At 36.6% G+C, this 24,424-nt stretch overlaps 1 protein-coding gene across 1 annotated transcript in view; it reads left to right on the top strand.

Moving 5' to 3' along the window:
• PRIM2 (DNA primase subunit 2) overlaps window positions 1-16,642 on the top strand; it is a 96,539-nt gene extending 79,897 nt beyond the window's left edge. The window contains exons 10-13 of the mRNA XM_082303037.1: window positions 2,414-2,540; window positions 3,386-3,468; window positions 11,198-11,266; window positions 16,155-16,642. Of these exons, the coding sequence (XP_082159163.1) occupies window positions 2,414-2,540; window positions 3,386-3,468; window positions 11,198-11,266; window positions 16,155-16,382 (507 nt within the window). The 3' untranslated portion in view covers window positions 16,383-16,642. The remainder of the gene's footprint in view (window positions 1-2,413; window positions 2,541-3,385; window positions 3,469-11,197; window positions 11,267-16,154) is intronic.
• Window positions 16,643-24,424: the final 7,782 nt, after the last annotated feature.

The following is a 24,424-nucleotide window of genomic DNA, read 5'->3' as shown; positions in this document are numbered from 1 at the left end:
ACAAGAAAGCAATGAGAAAAGATGCAGCCTGTCCCAAGGCCGTGTTGTGTTATTATGTAGCTGTTGTTTCTGTTTACTGCAAGAGCTGCTTCTCAGCATAAAGTACTGAGTTAAGTACTAAAAGTAATTTCTGTGGGCATTAAGGCAAGTGATGTGAAAAGTACAGCTCAAGATTTTAGTATACATAACTGTTAAAGAGGGGTGTTAATTTTCTAGGAAACTAAGCAGTGCATCCTGAAGCGATCACAATTTGCTTTACCCTTGGAAAAAAAAAAATTAGTGTAACTTAATTGTTTGCTCAAACATCCTTTGTTAAGAAGATGGAAATGTGCTTTAATTCATCTTTTGAAAAGGTGGAAAAATTCCAGAGCTTTTGGGTAGAAGAATAGGTGGCTACAGGATCACAAATTCCATCTTCAGTTTAACAGGTTCATGCAGAGTTGGAAATTAAAATGCACACGTCTTTGTATTTGATCTTTGCTGTTTTTCAGGATAACCAAACCACTTGCTGCTCCAACAGGGGCAGCAGCAGGACTTGGCCAGCAGTTGCTGGGGCCCTGCGAAGGGGTGGGGAGCTGTTCCCTGGCCTTCCCGAGTGTGTGCACACACCTAGAGAGTTCTCTCTAATGATGAGTTGGTAAGCCCAACTCTCTTGCTAGAAAAAGTAGTGTTCATTTGCTATTCAACCAACCAGTTCTTTTATCTCCTGAGCAGAAAGGTTGGCTAGATAGGAAGTATTCCCACCCGCTTGATCCTGCCTGTTGCCATGCTGGAAAACAAAATGCTGTTGTCTCTCTTTTCTTCCCTTTCCTGCTTTTTAAAAAGTCTTTTAAAGTAGAGTAAAGTCACTTTGCCAAGTGCACAGTATGGATTAATTAGTCAATGTTTGTTCAGAGCTTTGGATGTCTTAAGCCTTATTAGGGGTAAGTGCTGAATTTTAGTCTTCTTCATGCATTGACTTGGTTATGAGCAGCATCTTGATGGATAAGTTTTTTTTTACTGTTTGAGTCAGGTGCAATTTAGGATTTTATTCTCAAAGTTTGTGTATATTTTTATACACATTTATCATGTATATTTGCATATTATGTTACAGAGTTTCAAGTGACTATATTTTCAAAAACATTGAATTGTTTTTTATGAAGAAAAATACATTTTTGTTTCTATTTTGTTTTTGTCATCTTTAGTCCAGTCAGGAGATTTCATAGGTATATGAATATTCTGAAGTACTATTTGGACATCCACAGGCCAAATAGGGAACTACTTTAATCAGTAGAAATGAGAATATCCTTGCAGTAGTAGTGTTAGCAGTTGTATATTTGAATGATTTTTCTCAATATATTACATTGTCTTCTATTAGGAAAATACCAGAGTCAGAGTAAAAAATTCATTTAAAGTGGTTTTTGAGAAGAAAAGTTAAATTCTTATGGGAATTGTCTGTACTTAGATGTAGAATTTAAGATTAATGCTATAATTTTGAATTGAGCAAGAGCAGAGTTTTTCCTTTTACGTACTGTCATAGCTCTTTTTTGAGGCGAAGAGAGACCAAAGAGGTGTAATTATAAATATGATGCTTCATTATTTTATCATATTTGTGGTTTTTAGAACTGGAAGTATGGTATTTGAACAAATGTTCCTTGATGTCTTATAGGAGCTAATGCAATTTAATGGAATCTGTATATTAAGTAATCTGATTCTACTATGGGTCACCTCTTACCATGTAAAAAAATGTGAAGTCATGTAATTGAATGGTCTCCATAGGACTTATCTGAAATGATATATTGATAGCTTTGTGCTCAGCTGTCAAGATAAATGTTTGATTACATCTATATTACTTCAGAAGATTTCATTTTATTGGAGGAGTTGATAGTCTATTGGTAGACAAAAGAGAAAATCTTTTTTTATACAAGCAAAGTATACTTAATTTTAGAATTTGAAGACTTGAACTTCAGTGCTGAAGCAAAGTATAGGTGTAGCATTATACATTGGAAGAACAAGAATGTGAACCCGAGTAAAGAAATCTGTATTTCTATTTTTTTTTCCCTGATCAGGCAGTCAATGTATGGACATTTGTGAAAGATTTTAAATTACCATGTTTTCTCCATTTAATAACATTGTGGGGTTCAAAATTTTCCTCTTTATATCATCTTATCTTTAAAGCCATTACAGAATCAGCTGAAAAGACCTTAAATCAATGCAGTTACTCACTTCTTTTGTGATGTGTCTGTGAAACATGTATATGTACAAATTCAAGTTCATGTAATATAAACCCCAAAGCTAGCAGCAAGCAAATAGGTTTTCATTTTCCTCAGTTTGAGTATGTTTGGAAAATATATTTTGTTATTCAGCATTTCTATTTGCAGAGCAGATAGAATTACTGACCCAATGTGTACGAATTTATTCTGTTTTTATTCAGTTTGACAAAGGATATGCTTACAGCATTCGCCACAACTATGGGAAAGAAGGAAAGAGGACTGATTATACCCCATACAGCTGCATGAAGATTATCATGTCCAATCCACCAAGTCAAGGGGATTATCATGGTGAGTTCCTTAAGGGGAAAAACCCCAAGTGTTTACAAAATCAGAATCCTTTGGCTAGAGAAGTTATTCCCTCCTGTAGTCTCTTAAATTATGTATTTAATTTCCAGACCACAGTGGTCTTGAACTGTTCTCTTTAGATCAGACTTGATAACTGCTGGTTTTATATTCATTGTGTCATGCAGTTCAAGGAGACTTTAAATGTGCAGATGCTTTAAGAAATGACCAGGTAGAGGTGTTCTGAAATATGAATCAATCGTATAGGAAGTCTGAAGTTTGCTAGGGTATTTTAAAAGCTCCTACAGCGGTATGACTAAACATGGGAAACCTGTGCTGGCTTTGCTGTTATGCTAGTACTAAGTCATTCATTCAGTTGTGTCTCAAAACTCACTCTGGGACAAAAAACTTCCGCCGTTACTTAGGTGGTGGAACTTTCTAAGGTACTTATAAAGGGATATTTTTACAATGGACTATGCTTTTAAAGACCAGTTGTCTCTCATTACTTTTATTTTCTTGAGTTTTTTCCACAGCTATTAAATGTACCAATGCTATCATTGTTAGTAAGGAACTAACTTAAACCCTTTTCCTGTCAGTGAATGAGAATTGTGGCCTGTTTATGGTGGGATATTTTATGTGACTCTTGAGCCTGTGGTGCCCTGATAACTCTGCAGTAGAGTAATTATTTAAAGAAAAAAAAAAGTAAGCAATTGTACACATGGGTAATTAACTTTCCTATTAATAAGCTGTTAGACAATTAGGAACAGCTTAGCTGGTCTCTTGAGTGCCTTACTGCACTAACTCCTGAGTAAACAGCCTTGTTTGTGAGCTTGCTTATTTTTTACTGTCAGGGTGCCCATTCCGCCACAGTGATCCTGAGCTACTGAAGCAAAAGCTGCAGTCATACAAGATCCCTCCCAGTGGAATAACTCAGGTAAGGCATATTTTGCTTGACACTTTCATTAATAAGGCACTGCTTTTCAATTTTACTTTCTCGTTGTGTCGGAATACCATATGCAATTTGTCAGTGTGTATTGTGAAATATTTCTTCTTATAAAAGGTTTATACCAGAATTTTGGTTTTCTGGCTGCAGTGCTCCCACTGATATGATGATTATAGTCACCACCTTCTATTGTTTAATATTATGAGTAGGTTTATTACTATAGTGGATACGATGCAGAATTTTTTTATATGTTGTTTTACTGCACTGTGATTAGAAAAGAAGTTTAAATGAATCTGTGAGTGTTTTAGTGAATTTATTTTATTCGTGCAGTGACTTGTGGATGACTACTGTGTAATCAGTACACAAATGTAATTCTTTTCTATAATAAACTTCTAAAACCCATACATTCCTCATTAACTGTTGTGCTAACTTCCTCTGAACAACAAAAGCACATAAAACACCAAATGAAATTAAGCAGAAATTTTTATCAGCTTTTAAAAAATGGAAACTTAAATTGAAAATCTATCTTACATAGCAAAAACAATGTAGGAATTGGTACTTTGAGATGTGTCCTGAAGAACTGTGACTCCCACTGCTTGCTCTAGCAAGAGCTTAAGGTAGTAAGAGGTTGTCGTCATTTTCATTGAAGGAAGATGTACTGGTGATATTTAAGCTGAGACCAGTGAGTTCTGTGTATTAACTGTATGGAACCTGCTTGAGATCCATAGGAAAAACCTGCTTTAAGTTGTTGTCTTTAGTTCATATGGAATGTCACCACTACTTGTCAGGCATCAACAAACTATTGCACTAGATAGAAAAGAATGTGAAAGTTCCACTTAAAGGACTCTCCCTTGGAAGGATTAATTCAGATACAAATTAAAAGAGAATAGTTTTAAAGACTTTATTGTTCACTGATAGTAATTCTTGACAAATTCTTGAAATACCCATGTTTTTTCCTAGGAATGTTTTTCCTTTTTTTCTTTTTTTTCCCCTATTTTCTCCTGGCTTATATCAGTAAGCATCTATATATCTGACAAGCCCTAGAGATACTATCCTTTGGCTTTTTTTCCTTATATATGCATCAAGAATTGATGCTGGTCTGGGATTTTTATCCTGCTAATCATTGGAAAGATTGGTGAGGATTTACTGGCTTAGATGCCTTGCTATATGTGTGGGTTGGATTTAGTAGAGGTTTTTTCTTCAGCGAATTTGCACACTAAGGCAGTATCTTTATATTTAATGTAGTTCCTTATTTAATGTGAATTGTGATTTTATTTCTGTGTATGTGTTTAGGGTTTTTTGTTTGTTTTTCTTTTGCAAAGTAGAATTCGGATTCACTAGGAGTCTTATCTTTTCTTATCAAAAGTGACTAAGAAAAACTGTCTCCATAAACATCTTCTTTGCTCAGAAATGGACGTTGTCCTGTCCATGACTTTGACATGGTTTAAGTGTGATTAGGAAAAAGGGCTCTTCAGTGTCCACTCCTAGCGTTAAACCAAAAAACCCATGAAACAATACACCCTCCATGCAAACCTAATAAAAAGAAAATAAAATGTTGGCTATACCTGGGTTCTCAGAAATTAATCAGACAGTCTTTGAGATAGCCAGTAGGAGAAGAGGAATAAAATTAGTTCCCATCTGTCTCCAAGTTGTCATTATTGCTGCCCCTCCTTGTTGCTCTGTTTGCATGGTCCAGTAATGTTTGTGTGACTAATATTAGTTCAGGATCCTTCAGTCCAGACTGTGGCTTTTAGTAGTCTTCTCTGATGCTGATGACAGTTGCTGAGTATCAGAAATGGTTTTTTTCCTTTAGCTCTGTGAATAGATGTTAGGGGTGGATGGTTTACTAATCTTTCAGTGCTTTCATGTAACTACATTTCCAGTAGCTTGGTCTCAAGATTGACATTCACTCAAACCCTGCCCTTTGACTGTTAGACTTTCTGTTAACTCCAGGTCCAACAAGAGCTCCCTTACAAACTGGTAGATACCTGTTTTTACTGAATGGTTCAGAGCTTGACCTTTCAGCTATGTATTTTAATAAATGGTATGTTTTTTCTGGGGCTTGGGACCTCTTATGCTTGTTCCTTGCTCTGTTTCAAAATCTTTGGGATGATGCATAATTTTTGCATAATAGAAACATCTATTTTGAACTTAGCTATGCACTTATGAATTGGTCCCCCACTGGGATTTTCATATTTTGGTTTAGAGTACTCACATGTCTTCCCTTCAAGCCCATAAACAAGCTGCTTCCTTGTCTTTGAAGCTTGTTCCTCACAGCTATTTATGAGCCACAGTGTGGGATAGTGTCCGGCCCTAAGGCTGTGGTTTTACCTAAGATGCTCAGTTTTATAGTGTTGTTCTCAGCCTTCTGTTTCTAGGGCCATCCATACTCTTGACATGCACCCTTTCCTTTAAGGTTCGTAAGAGTTCCTGAGTTTTTCCAATACAGATAAAGCATTTGACCGGTGTGTGGTAAGAACAAACCCCATCCTTAAGGGCTTTTCGCAGGATTAGGGGTGAAAAGGGAAAGCTGGACCTTCTGATGATGGTACAGAGCAAATACTGCCAGACCTCACGTGACTTCAGTAGCCAGTCTGAGCATTAGACTGCTTCATTGCATTCATTTTGTAGTAATGACAGAAGTGATCAAAGCATTTGAATATGTGAATCTGCTTGCTGTGAAGTATCTGGATCCAACCTGTTGTTCCAGTCTAGATTTCTGAGGCTGTATCTTGTCTGGGATTGTATCTGCTGAAGTAATTGTCTCAAAGTAATGCAGCATATGACTTAAAGGTCTTGCCTAGTTATCATAGTGCTTAAAGCAGAGATCTAATCCTTATGTTTATTCCAAGAACTGAATTATTTAACTTGTATTTATTTCACATTTTTCTTAGGCTAGTCTATATCTTTATTTGTGATAGTAGCTTTTCTGGTTTGTTTTAAAAATAGTTCTTGGAGAAAGAAGCATTAGCTGAGCATCTAATGTGTGAATGTGTAAGCATAGCATTTGAATTTACAGTATATAAGTTTTCATTTCTCTCTCTGGTGTACTGCTAATTAGGTAAAATCGTAATGAAATCAGGTTTGATAACAGCTAATCCATTTGAAGACTATAAAGATTAAAGTAGATGTTAAGATATGTTTTTATATATGAGACACTGAACAAGTGCATGTAGTGACAGGACAAGGGGGAATGACTTCAAACTGAAAGAGAGGAGATTTAGATGAGATATAAGGAAGAATTCCTTTACTGTGAGGGTGGTGAGGCACTGGAACAGGTTGTCCAGAGAAATTGTAGATATCCCATCCCTGGAAGTGTTCAAGGCCAGGTTGGATGGGACATTGAGCAATCTGGTCTAGTGAAAGGTGTCTCCATTCATGGCAGGTGGGTTGGAACTAGATGATCTTTAAGGTCCCTTCCAGCTCAAACCATTCTATGATTCTGTGATAAATACATCTGTTGTGGTGTTGTACTAAATGCACTGGAATGTATTGCCTGCACATCTCATATATAGGGAGATAGAAATGATAGGCTTTGAATTAGTTATTTCAAAATATCTATTATTTGTTTCAGAAAGTTTTCTTGGAGAAATTACCTTTTTCCCAAATCACGTCAATCACAATAGCAAAAACAAAAAGTGGTAAAAATTTCTGGTTCTACAAACAGGAGAAACAGAGAGCCTAGACTAATTCTTTTTGCTTTTCTATTAGGAGTAAAAGCTTATGTAGGTGAACAGCAGATAACTTCAGAAGAAGGTTTGTTCTTTCAAGTAGAATTTTTCTCTTAATTTAAAAATCTTTTTCCTATAACTGGGTTAAATTTAAGGTTTTGAATAAGCCACTCACTGAACTTCTTCAACAGATTTAGTGTTTTGATGGGTTGGAGATTATTCACAGAGATGGAAATAAATAAGCCAGTCTGTCTTAGGCCTCTGATATGGCTATATGTTTCTATTAATGAAAAAAAATCCCATCAAAACACCGAACAAAAAACTGCCAAACCTGCAAAAAAACCCACCCCAAGACCACCACAGTGAAAAAAAATCCTCACACTCTCCCTGTTGATCTAATATTTTAAAAGTTTTAGATTATTGCTGGCTGTAAAAATACTTTCCCTTGCAGCTAAAGAAACTTTCCAGGGAAAGTTAGAAATTAGGCATACATAACTGAGTCTATAGCAGAAAGATTTTCATGATAAGTTAATTCCACAATATAAAAAACCCAAACCCAAACTGACTTTGAGTAAGTTAAAAATAACAGTGGATAATTATAGAGCCCAAACTATCCTGCTATGCAGCATCTTTACTTGGAGTGCTGAGGATCTATAAAAGCAGGTGGCTGCATACAGCTGCCAAACATCATCTCAGCCTCATTAGCAGTCAGTAGAGCAACATCAGAAAAGCAAGTTGCAGATGGCAGTGAAGAAAAAGGCACATAAGGACTAACAGGAAAAGTCCTTGAGTATGTACCTTTACTTACACAATAAAGCAATGCAGTGTAAATGTCTTTATGTATGTAGAGGCAAAAGACTGCTGCTGGGAATTAAGCTTTGAGTGGAGGTCTGTTTCTGGAAAATACTAGGGAAAAACAGCTGCAAGTTTGCTTTCCTTATGGACACAAATGTAGTAGAAAAGATAATATTTATTATGGATGGTAAATCTGTTTTATTTTAATAGAGGATTGTTAGTTTCTCTCACACAGAGGACTCCTTTCTAGCTGGGCTACATTCTCTTGCAGTGTTTAACCTTTTTTGTTTCCTCTCTTAGCAAATCGTTCCCTGATAAATCAAGTTCATCTACTAAAGCTGTTCTTCTTTAAATATGTTAAATGTGCCCCTTATTCCTCCTCCCTTTCATGTATGCAGAAGGTGAACCTGGTCCCCCATGACGTGGCCAGTTTAAACTTACAGATGTACTAACTATCAGGCGTACTCTTTATCTGCCTTGTGGCTGCCTCCTGGAATGAGTAGGAGCTGAATTATAACTGCTTTTTTTCTTTTCTTCTGGATGAGCAACAAATATTGGTCTGGCTTTTCTAGCCAACCACAACTTTTAATCAGCCTTTAGCTTTTTCATCTCTACTTGTCAAATTTGGCTGAAATTGGCCAACCATTCGAAGCTGGGGAGGTCACATGGTGTAAAGCAGCAGGAGTGAAATGATGGCTACCAGTACAATCACGTACATTGATAAATATTACAAACTGGATGAAGCTCTCTGGAATGTTCTGGTGAGCATCTGGTCTCTGGAGCACTCTATCAATGTCAGGAAGAGAAGTAGCATGAACACCCAGTTACCAAAGTTCACTGGAGAATGCTGATATAGGTTCCTCTCACAGCAGTTCTCCAAGATATGTTTTCATAGCAGAACAGCAGAAAAATCTGTGTGGTGACTTAATAGTAGCCTGTAAGAGATCTGATAGGGATTTTCAAGGGAGTGGGACAGTAGTTCCGTGGTGAAACGACAGTGTAGCTGGGCAGTGAAGACTGAGATGTTGTGAAATAACACGGCTGCTCTTTTAAGACTTAGAGGCCAGCTCTGATAACATGACCCTTATGGCTTTCATATGTCAGCGGCATCGACTCAATGAAGTCCTCGTCTCCACCTTAAAGGTGGGTAAAGTTTTTGCCAAGGATGAGCTTGATTTCCAAAAGTTTGCTCTGAACTGGAATTTATTTGTAAGTGCCCCTTTATTCTGTCATCATCTGTGCACTGTCAGTCAGCAATCCCTCATCTGGTATCTGCCACTTGAAGTTAACATTTTCCTGCTGAACTGTCAGAGAAGATAGCAGCAGCTCGATCTCTCATCCCCTCAGTTGTTGTGAATTAGTTAATTAAAAGCTAGCTTGGTAATCCTTGTCTTTTCTGCTTTTCAGAGTAGTTGAACAATGGCATCATTGATACAAAAAGCATCTGTTACTGTGGTCTGCAATTCAAAAGTTAGACAAGCTGTGGAATGTCTCCTAGACTCTTAACTGATCATCTCTTTCAAAAAGTTTCCTGAAGTTATAAGAGAGCCTTGGTGCTTTTAATCTTTTGGGGTTTATACTAAGAATTTGTGCATGCCTGAGTTTGTTTGCTCACTTAAGGTTCTGAGATTTAGAATGTATTTACACCTACATTTAGAAAACTTTTTATTTATATAATTTTATTACTTGTAATCTTGATTAAACAAAGAAGAATTTTGAGAAAACTGTAAGTATTTATGAACTAGATTGAATTAGCTGACTTATTTCAACTGGAAAATTCAGGTTAGACAGGCCTGAATGCTACAGAATATTATGAATGTTTCTTTTAACTAACCAACAGATGAATAGGTCTTCTCATAATTACTCCATATTAGGTGAAAAATACTTTTTAAGAAAGTATACACATATAACATGGTTAGCATTTTCTTCAAAATAAAGATACCTCTTTTGCATGGCATTGTATGGAACAAGCAAGAAGGTGTAAGGCAATATGAAATGGAAGTGTTTAGAATAGATGAGTTTTTTCAATCCTTAACTACTAATTTGTTCAGTCAATTGCAAGGAGAGAGGAGAAAAAACCCCAGAAATATATGTATGTACACAGATAGTGCCAGATTTCAGACTCCATTGCCTAGTTGGCCTTGGCCTTTCTCTTTTACAGAATGTTTAACAGGAGGTGGCAAGAGGGATAGAAATGTAATCAGTTGGGCTATTACAGAGAAATAATGGGACTAAGTACTTTCCTGGCAGTGTGTTGCTGTTTTTATCCATTCAGCAAATGTAATTTATTTATATACCTGTCAATAAATACATGGCAGCATCCGATAATGAGTACAGCAGGGATTTAAGCTGTATATTGCTGTGTTTGACGCAAAGGTCAACCTTGGGAAATGGCTTGAAATTAACATTTCTTGAAAACTATTTTTCCTTCCACTGAGGCTGTCTCTTAATTCCAGCAATTTTCTCTGTTTGATAAGCAGAGAGAGCATACATTTTGATTATATAAAGGAGGGAGGAGGTAATGAAACTTTAAAATATTTCAACCAGCATTGCATTCTGGTGATAAGAATGGGACTTTATGCAGCACAGAAGAGATTACCTGAAGTAGAATTGGAAAGCAAATTGTATTTACAAAAGATGGCATGATTTTCCTAATACGTGTTCAAAACAGCCTATTCACTCACATATTCTGCTGAGCTTGACTAGAAATAGCTTCATTTCAAAAAGGGCAAATCTGATTGAAGGTAAAAGCATTCCCCTCTCACAGATACTTGTCTAAAGGATTTGCATTAAATTTTCTTGATGGGAGCACGGTAGTATTTTACTGTGCATCTGCATGAACTGGTAATGTGGAAAATAAAAATACAAATCGTGTCCTTGATTGCTTCATGCTTCAACCACTTGAATTACTAGATTTATGTCTGCAATTATGGAAGAGTTGTTGCAATATGATAGTTTGACAATAACTGTCACAATTATATTACCAAAATATAGATTCAACTTACTCTTGAAGTTAAGAGTATTGAAATTACATTTTAAGGGTCAGGCGTAACTTCTTGTGGTTTCATCTTGTTTTTAATGTAGCCAGGGCATTTTTAAATGTTGTCAGCTATTAGAAGGATTCACAGATGTCATGTGCTGCAAATGTCCATGAGCTCTTGTACAAGGCTGTTAAGGAATTCCTTGTTGTTGAAAGTATCATGAAGGTGTATGTGTGCTACTTGTGACTGTCATGTTCCTCTCCCTCCGTGTAGATCCTGGAGCTGGTGAAGGGCATGCATTACCAGCTGGCCTGTCAGAAGTACTTCGAGTTCACGCATGATGTGAGTAGCTACTATTCTTTGTTCAGCTGTTATCACCAACTTTGTCTTTGCAGAAGGCTTTGGAACTCAGGAGTGAAGCCCAGAGACTATTTTCTGTTTGCACATCCAGCATTAGCTGTTTTGCCTTGTTATTTTTCAGCAATTTGCAATATTCTTTTGCCATTTTCTGCATTTATGTATTGATTTTATTAATATCCTCAACTTTACAATATGTAAAATGTTATGCTATCTTCCTGAAAAGGTCAATATTGCGGAATCTTATCTATTTCAAGTCATTTAGCTTTTTCAATATCCTGCTTTTAATCAAATTTGTAGGCTTTAACGCATTGTGCAAGTTTGATGTGTTTAGATACACCTTAAAAAATAAACACAAAGAATCTAAAACCTCTTAACTTAATCTCCTAGCATTTGCATGGTTCTTATTGTTAATTTTTACTTGGTATTTTTTCACATTTGTTGTCACATGGGATTATTTTTTTAAATCAAAATGAACATTTTCAGAGCTTTTCCATTTTCTTAATTGTAAGCAAAGTTATCTTACTGTTGTCTCCAAAAGATTTTAAGATAACAAATGGCCACACTCCATCTCCTGTGTAATTTCTTGATTTAAAGAACCAGCTTTTGCAGGGGTTCAAGATTCCTTGTTGTAAAAAAGCCCAACCTAATGAAGCATAGCTGTTCTTATAGCTTTGTTCTCTTCACAAACCAAAAAATGTAAACATCCCTTTCAAACAGCAGACTAGGGGACAGCCTTATGAAGGATATGGATGAGGATTAGATCACCCACCCCAGAGGCAGTGACCACTGACTTTTTTGTTCTTACCAGTTTTCACAGTTGATCTAAGTGGAACTGGTTGTCTTCACATATTTTCAGCAGTCATATGTATGAATGTATAGCAAAGGCGTACCCTGAGCCTGTGTCCAGTGTTGTTTTGGCAGCTGTATTTTGAGAGGAACACTTTGTCTAACAGTCTTAGAAAATATGAGAACATTATTTATTAAAAAGAATGACAATTTTAAATCTAGGTAACACTTGCCCTGTTTAAGCTCATGTCAGTAGAAATAATATTTACCCAGGATGACTACAGACCCCAAGGTCAACATTCATCAAAAGATAAATCAGTACTGTGCATTTTAGGAAAGCTGTCTTTCCATTCTTCTATAGGAAATCCCAGAAAAGCATTATTTTTTTATCAATTTTGTGGTAATATACATATCTGTCTTTGCTGCTTGCACTCAGAATTATCTTTCTGCTTTGCTCTTGATATTATTTCAATGAGAGAAAGCAGAATACACAGACACCAAATGTAGTTTGAATGGCACATGCTTATGATGGGAATTTTTTTTACAGAGTGTATCTGCTCAACTTACCAGCCTGCTTGGACTGATTTGTCTATTCTACAATGATATGCTTTATTAATTTTTAATGTTTTTCTGTGGGGTGGTAAAAGATGTCTTGAAGCTGGTGACCTTTGTTTTCAATCAAACCTTTGCTTTCCTGTGTATCACTAGCAGAGTTTTTCAGTGAAGGAAGTTTCAGAAGAATCAATTAGCATAACATTGATTGTTTCTTTGAGCAGGGGCACAATCTTATGTAAAATTTTCATGGAAATAATAGACTTGCTCACATGGAGAATTTTAACTTAAACTATGTAAAAATTTTACCAAGAAAGTGTTTGATATATGTTGGGAAGAGCTGCTGGTGTTGCCTGCAAGTTATGGTGTGTATGTGGGTTAGATTGACTATGAATGACTTTGTAACAGAGACTTATTTTATTAGTCTCAGTTCACAGGGTCAGCTTCAGTAGTCTAGTACTTGGCACTAAAACTATGCTAATACATGCAGCTGGACTAGAGTGAAAATGTTTAGATATATTTTTTAGGGGGTGGGTGATGGGGGTTGTGTCCTTGCACTTCAGTTCTACTGGTTCAAATAGCACAGGCTAACAAAAAGCTGATGCTCTGTGTAACCTGGGCTTATTAACTTCAATGCTACAGCTCTCCTGAACTTTGGTTTCACTGTTTCACAACCACAGAACAAAAGCAGACATCATTTGTGTGGTCCAGTGCATTGTCTTCAGGCAGGAACTAATAAACACGTAGGCAATTTGTTAACTCTTCAGTTAGTCTGAGAAAGGAAAGCTGTAGCACCATGATTGCTCCACGTGGTTTTTCTGTAATATCAGCTGTAGCATTATCAGCTGTCATTTTAAAAGTTCTTGCTTAAAACCCCAAGATGTTATAGCTGCAAAATTATTATTTCAGGATTTTCAAAACAATATTTCCTATAGCAGGAATACTAAACTGGAGTTTGTATGAGAACCAGTGTGTGCAAAATGTGCTGAATCCAAAAAAAGTCTTGTGTTAGTATGTTAGTATCACCTACTTAGATGGATTATACAGTTGTGTCTGAAGTGGCAGGTCTTTTTGCTTGTTTAAAAGATTAAAGTTTTAAAGCTTTTGCATGTTAAAAGCTTAAGCTTTTACTTCACAGAAAATACATTTTTCTTTGGGTATGGTGGATTCCAGATAGATTTACAGGTGTGAATTGGCAAAGCTGTTAGAGAAATCTACTTTCTCTATTTCTGGTAGTAAGTCTCAGCTAACTTACTGCTAAGTTAATGATGAGGCTTTTAAAATTAATGCGCTTTGATCTATATTACTTAAAAACATTGTAAAACTTAGGTAAAGTAGTATGATCAGTCTAATGTAGAAAAAACTTCCACTGTTGTGTTCAAATTTTTTGTGAATTCCCAGCCACAGCAGAATATTTTTATTCAGAGAAATGCTCCCTGAACGCTGTTGAAAATTAGAGAACAGAATTGTTTTTATATCACTATATCGCAAATGAAGATAATGAACAAATCTTCCCCTTTCTCTTTTTAGGCTCTCACAAAAAGGTGATGGTTTGAAGGGATGGAATTCTTTTAATTAGGAGTTGTCTAAGCTTCATCTGGTAGAGTTTTATTTATTAGCATTTAAGTTTGAAAAGGAAAAATGATACATGGAGTCATACAACAGTTTTAACTAACAAGCCGTAAATAGCTTTTAAGAACCTACAAATTAAAACCCACAAATATCATCAATCACCTCTGAAAACATGGTTGTAGGCTCCATTCATACAATGAGCTGCTTCTACAGCTTATTCCAGTCTGTTGGGGAGAGAAGAGTTTAGAATAAAATTAAGAGTTACAAAGTGACTCTTAAATTGGTCTGAAGAGAACTGAGATTTTAAGGTTAAAAAACCCAGAGCTAATTAAGAGCTTCTACTAGGAAAGCCAGTTTTTCACTATATCACTTCTTTTTAAGTCTTTTTCATGTAAAGAAGTAATTTAGTTTCCATGTAATGAAAATTGGAGCATGGATGAAAGCTGGCTGGATGAAACTCATCCAGATAAGACTAAAATGAAATTCAGTGATGACTTTGGGTTAGGTTTTTTGGTTTTTTTCTTTATGCCTTGGAGTACCAAATTAGAGTGCTAGGACTGTTACTTACTTTTAAGATTTTTCAAGCAAGGTCACTGACTACAGTTGCTAATTTGTGTCTGAATTAGATTTTGTTATCCATGTCGCCATTTTCTAATGGAGCTAAGCTAGGCAGTGGCAATGCATTTAATGAGGGTTCCATTTAGAGCACACATTGATCCTCTGCTTTATGATTATTCACAAGCATCTGAAATTTAAATTGATGGGGTTTGGCCTATTAAATTAGCCACAGTATGTCCTCAGGAGACTCTGTGTGTGTGCAGAGTTGCTTATTATGCCTGAATTGGCTCCTCCCTTCCAGGGAAAAAGGAATATAGTGGGAGCAGAAATTTACTTGTATATGACTCTTAGTCTTTCATGGTTTGTTGTACCCCATGTTTGGTAAGTCTTCCAATGTATTTTAAGAGCAGTATTTTTCTGAAATGTTCCTGGAATCCACATGAAGTGACAGGCAGATGAAAGGTGCAGGTTGCCTTGAATAGGAGGTGAAAGCACCTTTTGAAGTAAGCATTTCTAACTTCTGAGCCTCCCAAAAGACATACAAAGGTTATAACTGTGGTTTGTGGTGAATACGTCAGAATAGCTTCCTTTTAAAGCTGAAAGCTTTGTTGATTTGAAATATTTGATGAGCGTTAATTGAATGTTCATTTATCAAATAATTGCAAAGCTGAAAGAATGCACCTGCTAAGTAAAAAGTAGTAATACGAATATGCTGCACCTTATGCTAGTGTTCTGTATTTTTTTCCACTGAAGACTAAATGTTCTGTGGTACTGGTTCTGCATCTAGAGTCAGGATGCTGATGGTGGCACTGATGGAGCAAAGATAAGCTTGATCTGTGGGGCTTCTGTCTTGGCCACTCCCTTGTAAATATTGCATTTGTGCCTACTGGGGAAACCAGGGAAAGAAGTGAAGCTCCCTGTTTCCATTTGCAGTTTCACACTGATACTTAAAGTCTAAATTTGTACTGTGCAGTTGCTACAACTCCTAGTAGTATTTTCCACTTTCATTTTCACTCTAGACCTGTCTCACTCCCTCTTTTGGGGGGAAAGTCCCTTTTAAGGTGTAGGTTCAATAGTCCTGCATCTCTAAAGAGATGCTGTTTTACTTACGTGTTTTTAGATGCTTTGGGGTGTTATTTTTCTTTACTGTAGTAAAGACAGTGTGAAATAATGTTTGAATAAGCCAAAGTTATTTTATTTCTACAATGAAGGAAGAAAAATCCTGATGAAACTAGATCTGTGTCATGCTAAGATTTACTGAGATAGTATATACAAACTGATGCTTTTTTCTTCAACAAAATTGGAACTTATTAAATTGTTGATTAATTTGTTATTGAATATGAAAAAGATTATTTTTAGAAATAAATGTAATAACTTGGTGTTCCTTTCCTTTTATGTGCAGGTTGATGACATTGGGTTTTCTTTGAATCATCCTAATCAGTACTTCACGGAGAGTCAGAAGCTATTGAGTGGTGGTAGAGAACTGAAGAAGGAATTCAATAACTCAGGAAACTTTCAACAGAAAAATAATAGTCAGGAAAGCATGAATTCAAGTTCTACTCCCACCTCTTCAAATGCAACAGCTGATACAGAACTGGAAGGACTGGAAGCATACTTCACTGAAGACTAAGCAGCTGCATTACTTGTTTGTTATTTGTGTTATTTTTTTCTTTCATTCTTTCCCTTCTTTAGCTGGATTTGTCCCTATACTGAGGAATATGCACTTCACTTGGAATACAGAAGCATTTAGTGCTTTGAATAGGCTGAAAAAAAGAAAGACCAATATAAAAGCTGTAATTGCATCCAGTATTTATTCTTACTGCTTTAGGAAGCTGTTTTATATGGTGTGTTTAAGGATGGGAGATGAAACTTCCCAATTATTAGGTAATTTTTGTCTGACTTACCTTTTTTGGTTTTCTTCAAAATGTTCAAATATTTTTATCTCCTTTTGGGTCAGTTTTCTATGTATCATCTTAATAAAAAAATTGCAAAGCAAAATTTTTTGTATTTTCTTTTTAGCTATATTGGGATGGTAATTAAGTAGGAGTTCTTATGATCAAAATTACCCTCTGGAGGAGTCTGTCTCTTCTATAGGAGGAGCTGAGGAAAATCAGCTTCTTAATTTGTACCTTGACACCAAATTTAGAGAGCTGGCTTTGATGCTTGGAAGAGAACATAATCAGAGTTTAGCAGTATTTTTCTAAAATTTTCCTGGAATCCACATGAAGTGACAGGCAGATGAAAGGTGCAGGTTGCCTTGAATAGGAAGTGTCTTTGGAAGTGGTAACTGTGCTCTGATTTTGCATTACTGAATACCTGAGTTTGAGGTGCCTCAGTGGACATTGTGGATTCTTTCAATAGAAGTGAAACTCTTTCAGACCTGCAGTGAGATTTATGTTCCTAAGTGAAACAGCTGGGAGAAGAATGAAGTCATCAGGGCGGTGGGTGCAGGTGGTGTTTCCCAGTGAAAGGAAAATGTAATTTCTGGTTCAGCCCTGATCCTGCTCACATAGACATTAAAATTCCAGCTCTTCCTTTCTGAACTTTGCTTCAGCTTTGAAATCTATTTTGGGAATGGGTTGTTTGCACACATATTCTATAATGGATTGCTACATTAGATTAAACTTATTTTTAGAAATTCAAGCATAAAATTTTTTTTGAAAATAAGTCTTTGTTACAATGAAGAGAATATAACCACACAAATCCTCTGAATGAAAAATCTTAAACTGAAGTGCAAGAAACATAAGGGTATGGGGCAAAGCCTTTGGGCTTTATTGCCGTACTTCATTACTGTCTGTTTACATTTCTTGATTAATAGTACTACAAATTGCTTTAAACAGTATTTGCTTTCCTTTTTTTCATCAGGACAACTATAGCAGAAAAACGTACAGATTATAGCATACAGTTGCAAGTAACTAGCAAAGGATTGAAATTAATGCTTTTGTTGCTATTTGAAGAAAATGGCAATTTACTGTATTTCACACATTTTGACCATTTTGAATTTCCTTTGAAAGCTGAATATTTTGGAATTGATAATACGGAAAAATCCAAAAGAGAATCCTGCATTTGAGCTGTTGGACACCAAGGAGCTTTAAGCTCTTACTGCTTTGTAAATTCAGTAAGAATCACTTGTTTCATGATTATGGAGCTCTTTGAGATTAGAAAGGCAGAATCACTAGGAATATGTAAGTAATTCATTTGAAAACATTTCCTGCCTTGTAGTAGCGCTATTAAAGTTATACTTAGAAGGATTCTGAAAACAAAAGGGACCCTGATAGAATTATGAAATAGTAAAAAATAGCAACAAACCCAATTGCCAAATAAACCAAAGCCCCACAAGCTTCCAATTCCTATTTTACAAGTGGAAAAGAAAATGTTTCTGCACATTGCAGATGGATCTCTTTGCAAGTCTCAACTCTTCTAAGTGGATCTTTAAAGTAAATTATTATATTTTGCTACTTGAATAAAAACAGGAGATGCACATCTACAGTTTGAAATTTTGCTGGAGAAGACACTTCAGTATCCTGTGTCAGTAAAGGAGATACTAAGATAATATTTGGTTCCATTTCTGAGGGGTTGCACTGTGCCAGAACATAGCCCTGTGCAGCAATCATACTGATATAGGAAGCAGTTTTCTTTCCATCCAACATCTGATCTCAATTGTACCACAGTTCAGCTTGGAGATGGATGGTTCAAAAGGAATGCTGGCCCAAAGCTTGTGAAGTGCTAGCATTCAAAGACAGTGAAACAGTCTCTGACTTCAAAGCCTTTCAAGATCTAATGATGAAGAGAGCATCGCTGTCAGGTGTTCAGCAGAAGGAAGGGTGAGGAGCTCCCCAACTGAGTGTGACTAAAAGTGCTCTGCTGAGGTGAGGAGTGGTGCCCTGGCACTGGGAATGGCAGGAGGAGCCACCACCGTCACGGCACCATAGGAGCCGATCCATGCAGCCACACACCTGATGCTGAGCGTGCTGTGTTCCTTCTCTGCATGTTTTGGGAGGTTTACTTTGGACTAGTTTTTGTCTTGGGCTATGGCTGGGGTGGTCATTAGCAGGTAGAGGAATGTGCAAAATGTGCCTTTTGTGTGAATTTCTTCCAGAAGGGACCCAGTTTGCACACACTCAGACTGATTGGCAGCATGAGCCAAAGCAGAGCAAATGGAGGTGCTGAGAGATTCTCCTGAAAATGGTGAACATCTCAGACAGTCTTCAGCCCATGTAATTTATCCAGGTTTTAGCTGGAATAGAGTAAATTTTCTTCCTACAGCTGTTACAGTGCTGTGTTTTGGACTCAGTATGAGAACAGTGTTGATGACACACTGATGTTTTAATTGTTCCTGAGCAGGGTGTACTCTAAATCAAGGACTTTTCAATGTTCCATGCTCTGCCAGTGACCAGGTACACAAGAAGCCAGGGAGGGAGCACAGCCAGGACAGCTGACCCAAACTGGCCAAAGGGATATTCCATACTGCAGAATGTCATGGTTAGTGTATAAACTGAGGGGAGTTGGTTGAGAATCACCAATTGCTGCTCAGGGACAGGCTGAGCACCAGTCACTGTGTGGTGAGCAGTTGCATCACTTCTTTCTCTTGGGTGTTATTCCTCTCTCTCGTTTTCATTACTGTAATAATAATAGTAATAATAATAATTTTTTTAAAAACTTTGTTTCAGTTACTAAACTGTTCTTATCTCAACCCATGAGGTGTTTGGGGATTTTTTTTTGCTTTGATTCTCACCCCTTCCCCAGCTCCCTCCCCAGGAGTTTGTGGTGTGTGTGAGCTTTCAGGTAAGCTTACTGATCGCAAACTATTACAGGTGCTTTCCTTGTTTTCCCCGAGTACATATCAGAAAAACAGCTGGAAAGATGTATTCAAGGTCTCAGTATTTGAGTGGTTCTTTTGGGCGTATTTCACATCATGGTACTTCAATTGTTACGGTTTTTTTAAAGCATATATAGCATATTCTAAAATCCATATCCATTTGAAGTCCTTTAAAAACCCATAGAAGAATCACTTTTTTTCATGCTTGTACTCTTGGTAATGGTATTACCTCAATATCAAAACTTCTACCTGTGGTATCTAGTTGACAGAAAGGAAAAAAAAGACTTTCACCCCTTAACACATTTGTTTGCTGAGATTTGTTTAAATCCCTCAAGTGCTGAAGGATTTACAGTGTTTGAATTGGACAAAGGTTATGATCAATGGCTGTAATTCAACCCCACAAGGAGCCGGAAGTGTTTATATAGGTAAATTGATTGAAAAACAGGTAGAAAAATGGTTGGGATACTGTCAAGAGTGAATTATAGCTGTGAAATGCATAGGAATATATACCTAAATACTAACTTATTAACAGAGGAAGCAGTGGAAGACTTTAGAAGTGGGTTAGGGTGGGTGAAAAGTAGATCAGTAGCTAGAGACTTGATGGTGAAATCAGTGTGTATCAGCTGAGGGAGAGCAGGACTTGGTGATTAGGATGGAAAAAAGTAAGATGTATGAGCTCTCAATTTCTCTTAGAATAAAAATTACAACCACAATGAAAGCATCATGAGAAGCTGTGTTTTCTAGCCAAAATGAAAGTTTTCCGCCAAGTTGAAGATGTTTGGTCGCATAATCATCAACTTGAATTAAGATGGTTCATGAACATGAGATAATGAAAAAGACATCAGTATAATAGAAAATATGGCACAATGTTTTTTTTTTAGAAGAAGAATATTGCATTCTACTCAGGATCAGAGTTGTATCATGGTAGGTGTTATGCAAACAAAGTCTCTGCCCTGCTCAATGGCCAGACTCATAAAGTGAACTTCACTTAAAATCAGTTTAGATCAGAAGTGTCTTTGTTCAAACTGAACCAGTCAAATGGATGCATGCAGTACTGGATGAAATGTAATGGTCTCTGTTGTGCTGTTCAAAGTAGATGGCCTGGCTGGCCCCTTTGGCCATTAAAGTCTATGATGTGTGCATTTAATAACAATTTAATCTTCTAAGCTGAAAGTGTCCTTGGTTCAGGCAGCTGCTGTAGTGCTTTTGGGTGGAATATAGATGCAAACTAAGAGAGACAGAAGAGTCAGAAATGTGTGATTCAGCCACTCGGTGTTCAGGTCTTTGAAGTGTCAGTGGCTTGGCCAGCTACAGTTTTCAGAGAAATGGTTGACTGTAGAAAAATACCAGGAAACCTGCTGAATGACTATGATGACTTTGATTCTAATTTGATTTTTGGTATTGGAGCATAATTAAAAATATGTAAAGTTCTTAACATGCTGTAGGTAAAAACCAATAATAACTGCACTTACTATAAGACTTTGAATGGAAGAAAAGGAGAATCCTTGTCCACTGTGGCTTAGGAAGGATGCAAGGATTTTCTTACATTGTGTCTCTGTTAAATCAGGAGGCACTGTTGATGAGTGGTTTTATTTACAGTGATCAAATTTTTCTCTCTATTATGATATCTTAAGGAGTGGCTGCAAAACTTTCTTTTCCAGGACCTAGCATTAACAGAAATATAATTTTTTACAGTTGGGGAAACTTTTCACTTGGATTTAGGTATTCACCTGTGGTCTTACTTCTCAGTTTCATCACTACTTTAGTATGTCAAGAATAATGAGGAAAAATATCTGAATTAACATACAAATAAGAAAAATAAAAAAAAAAATCTTTAAATACGTGTTTCAAATGAGTTGTAGGGTGTGTGATCAGAGTTACAATAGTCAAATACATTAGTAGTGCAGCCACAGTAATCTGGTGAATGCAAGCATATGTGAGGAGTGCAGTACTCCTTTCCCAGTCTATTTCTACTTGGCGTGTTTAGAAATGAGCCTTAAAAAGTATATTTCTCCCTTTTTTACCATTCATTTAAAGATTGTTATAATTTTGTTTTGTAAAGATTTCAAATTTATTATGCAGTGGAAAAATACATTGGAATATCCTTTTAAAATTCATCACTGATATTCATGGATTTTCTGTCTCTTGCCTCTGTGTTTTGGCTTAAGCTCCCTCTCATGAGCTATGTAAAGCCTTACCTTGAAACCTCAGGATTTTGCAGTTTTGGATTAAAGAGTCCCAATTAATTCAATTTTTTTTCATGCATCACCTAGGAAAAAGCCCCTACACAATGGAAATTCCAAGGACCTTCATAGGTCACATGAAATAAACGCCTCCCTTTGCCTTTCTAAAATTCCCATCAAATGAAAATGATAAGTGAAGAAATTAATTTTCTTCTAAACTTATCCAGGGGGGTGTAGCTACACTGGGGAGGTCTGATGACTATATTTATGCCAGTTCTAGAGGCAAAGCTTTTGATTTCTGAATTGTTTTGGAGCATATATAAATGACACTTCACTTCTGAGGGAAAGCCAAACCAACATCACTATCCTCATCAGAAATGAAAATAGTAGAATATTCAGCCTGCTGAACTGCTTCCAACCTGAAGGCCAAAGTGATCTGAAGCACAACCATCATGCTGGAATATCTAAATTGGCTGTCAAGCAAGTTTGATGGGATATTCACTCTTTTTAACTGCAATGTGTGCTCCCAGCATGGATCAAATTAGATGGCAGAGGAGAGACACTTGTTTCCGGTAGGTAGCTGAAAACTATTAAAGCTGGTTCGCCTGTGTGACACTTACTTAAGGGGCTTAAATACTTATTTTGGAGGGAAAAATCATATCTCTGTGTATGCCATCCAGCTGTATAACTGGTTCTGCTAAAGTGCTTCCTATAAATGGGTTTTATGTCTGAATAACAACAGCTGTATCCTAACAGACTTGTCATACTTTTGCAAGTAGTGTTCTTAGCACATGATTATTTCATAAGTTCAATATTTATTAAACTGTCTATTGTGCAGATTTAGATCACTAAACCCAGTTCTCTGCAGTAATGCCAGCCACCAGCAATCTCAGTTCTCAGTTTAGATTCAGTTTAAGGTTGTTGGTAGTTGATCTTATTTTTCATCAAGTAGCAAACTCTAGAAATGTTTTTTTCCTAAATAGAATTTAATGCTGTTTCAAAAATTTCACTTGCACTCTTCAGCTGTAATGATTCAATATTTTGTGGTAATGTTAATAAGATTTGTTTAAAGAAAGTTTTAATTACATTTAAGCTGAAAAAATGCTGCATTTCTTAACTACAGTCTGTTACTGAAGTTTTTTTAATTCAGTGGAGTTATTGCCAGCAAAGAAGTTTGTTCCTAATAAGTTACTTTTTTCCCCCTTCATGTTAGTAGACCTAAACCTGTCTGAGTCTTCCTCATTCAGAATGATTGCAATAATAATTTTCTCTAACAAAAATCACCTGAGGAACTTTCCGTGGCCTGAAACAACAAGGTCTTAAAACAGAAAGGAAAGTAGTGCTCCTGTATATAGTGTTATTCTTCCAGTTGTCATCTTCCTAATCACCATAACTATAGAGAACATTTAATCACTAATAGCTGATGTTGTCCATAAATCTGGAAGAATTGTCTAAATAAGTGCATCCCAAGCTTTAGTAAGGACTATTTTTAACAGTTGTTGTTAAATTGAATTGACATTATAAAGAAGTGAATAGAGCCCTTTTACTGAGCAAGGTTTATACTGCCATTATGTCTCAACAGGGCTGAGATTCCTAGTATCAGACTAAACTGTTCTTCATTACTTTTTTCAACTGAGGATAGGAATTTGGGCCTGACAGGCAGGTGGCCTCTACTGTGTGCATTGACCAGCTGCTTAGAAAACTCAGATCTCACATGCTGAATTCATGTGAGAATTCATTCACAAGTTGAATGCTCAGTTTATAGCTGCATAAGGAGAAAAGCAAGTTGATTTGGACTAAGGTTTTTAATACTGTGAACTAAAATGAAATGGTAGAAATATTCTAGAAGTATCTTATTTCCTTTCTCTACCAGTAAATTGAAGGTTGATGGCATTCCTTTAAAATCCAAATGTCTAAATACTTCATTTAAAATCAAACAAACACCACCAACACATGCTATTCCTGGGTACTTTTGAAGAGTCTTAATTTTCAACAGTTGCTGAATGACTGTTTTGGGAATGAAAAGTTGGCTCTTTTCTGTGCTCTAAGTAAATAAATGCATTTGTTGCATCTAATGTATCACAGTGTTAATGTCTTCATGGTTCACTGTGGTGAAAATCTTGCATGCAAGCCCTTGAATGTTGCTTAACCTAAATCTACTCACTGGAAGTGGTTTTATTTTTGCTTGTGTGGATAATTTTGTGGTGCCTCACTGAGCAGAATCTACAGCATGAATTAGCTGTATGGCCAAATTGTGGCTGCAGAGGGTAAATTATTAAATCCATGGGTTACTTTGCATGTTTGTTCCGCCAGGTGGAAGACTGAACTCTAATAATTAAAGATGTACTTCTGAACTAGTCTCAGTGGATGTTTGTAAGTGACTGGTAAAGTCTTGACTTCCCAGTGTAAAGAAGGCTCCTGCTGGCCATCAGTCCTGCTTTGCTCATGATTCAGAACAGTTGTTAGCACTGAAAGCAGTCCAGCCTGGTCCTTGGGGTCACAGGGTGGCTTTGGAATAGAAAAGGGAGGGATAAAAGCATCAGTATGTTTGTTTTCTGCACGCTGGACTGGTTGTGCAGTAAATGGGACATGGGCTGTGGGCGCTGTGTGTCAACAGCCATCAGGTACCTAGAAAAGTCTTGTGCTTGACATCTGAGGGACTTTTTTTAA

This window comes from Coloeus monedula (genome assembly GCF_965178545.1).
Source record: "Coloeus monedula genome assembly, chromosome: 2".
NCBI classification, from domain to species: Eukaryota; Metazoa; Chordata; class Aves; order Passeriformes; family Corvidae; genus Coloeus; species Coloeus monedula.
The sequence above is the reverse complement of the archived record's forward strand: the minus strand, read 5'-3'. Positions and strand labels throughout refer to the sequence as shown.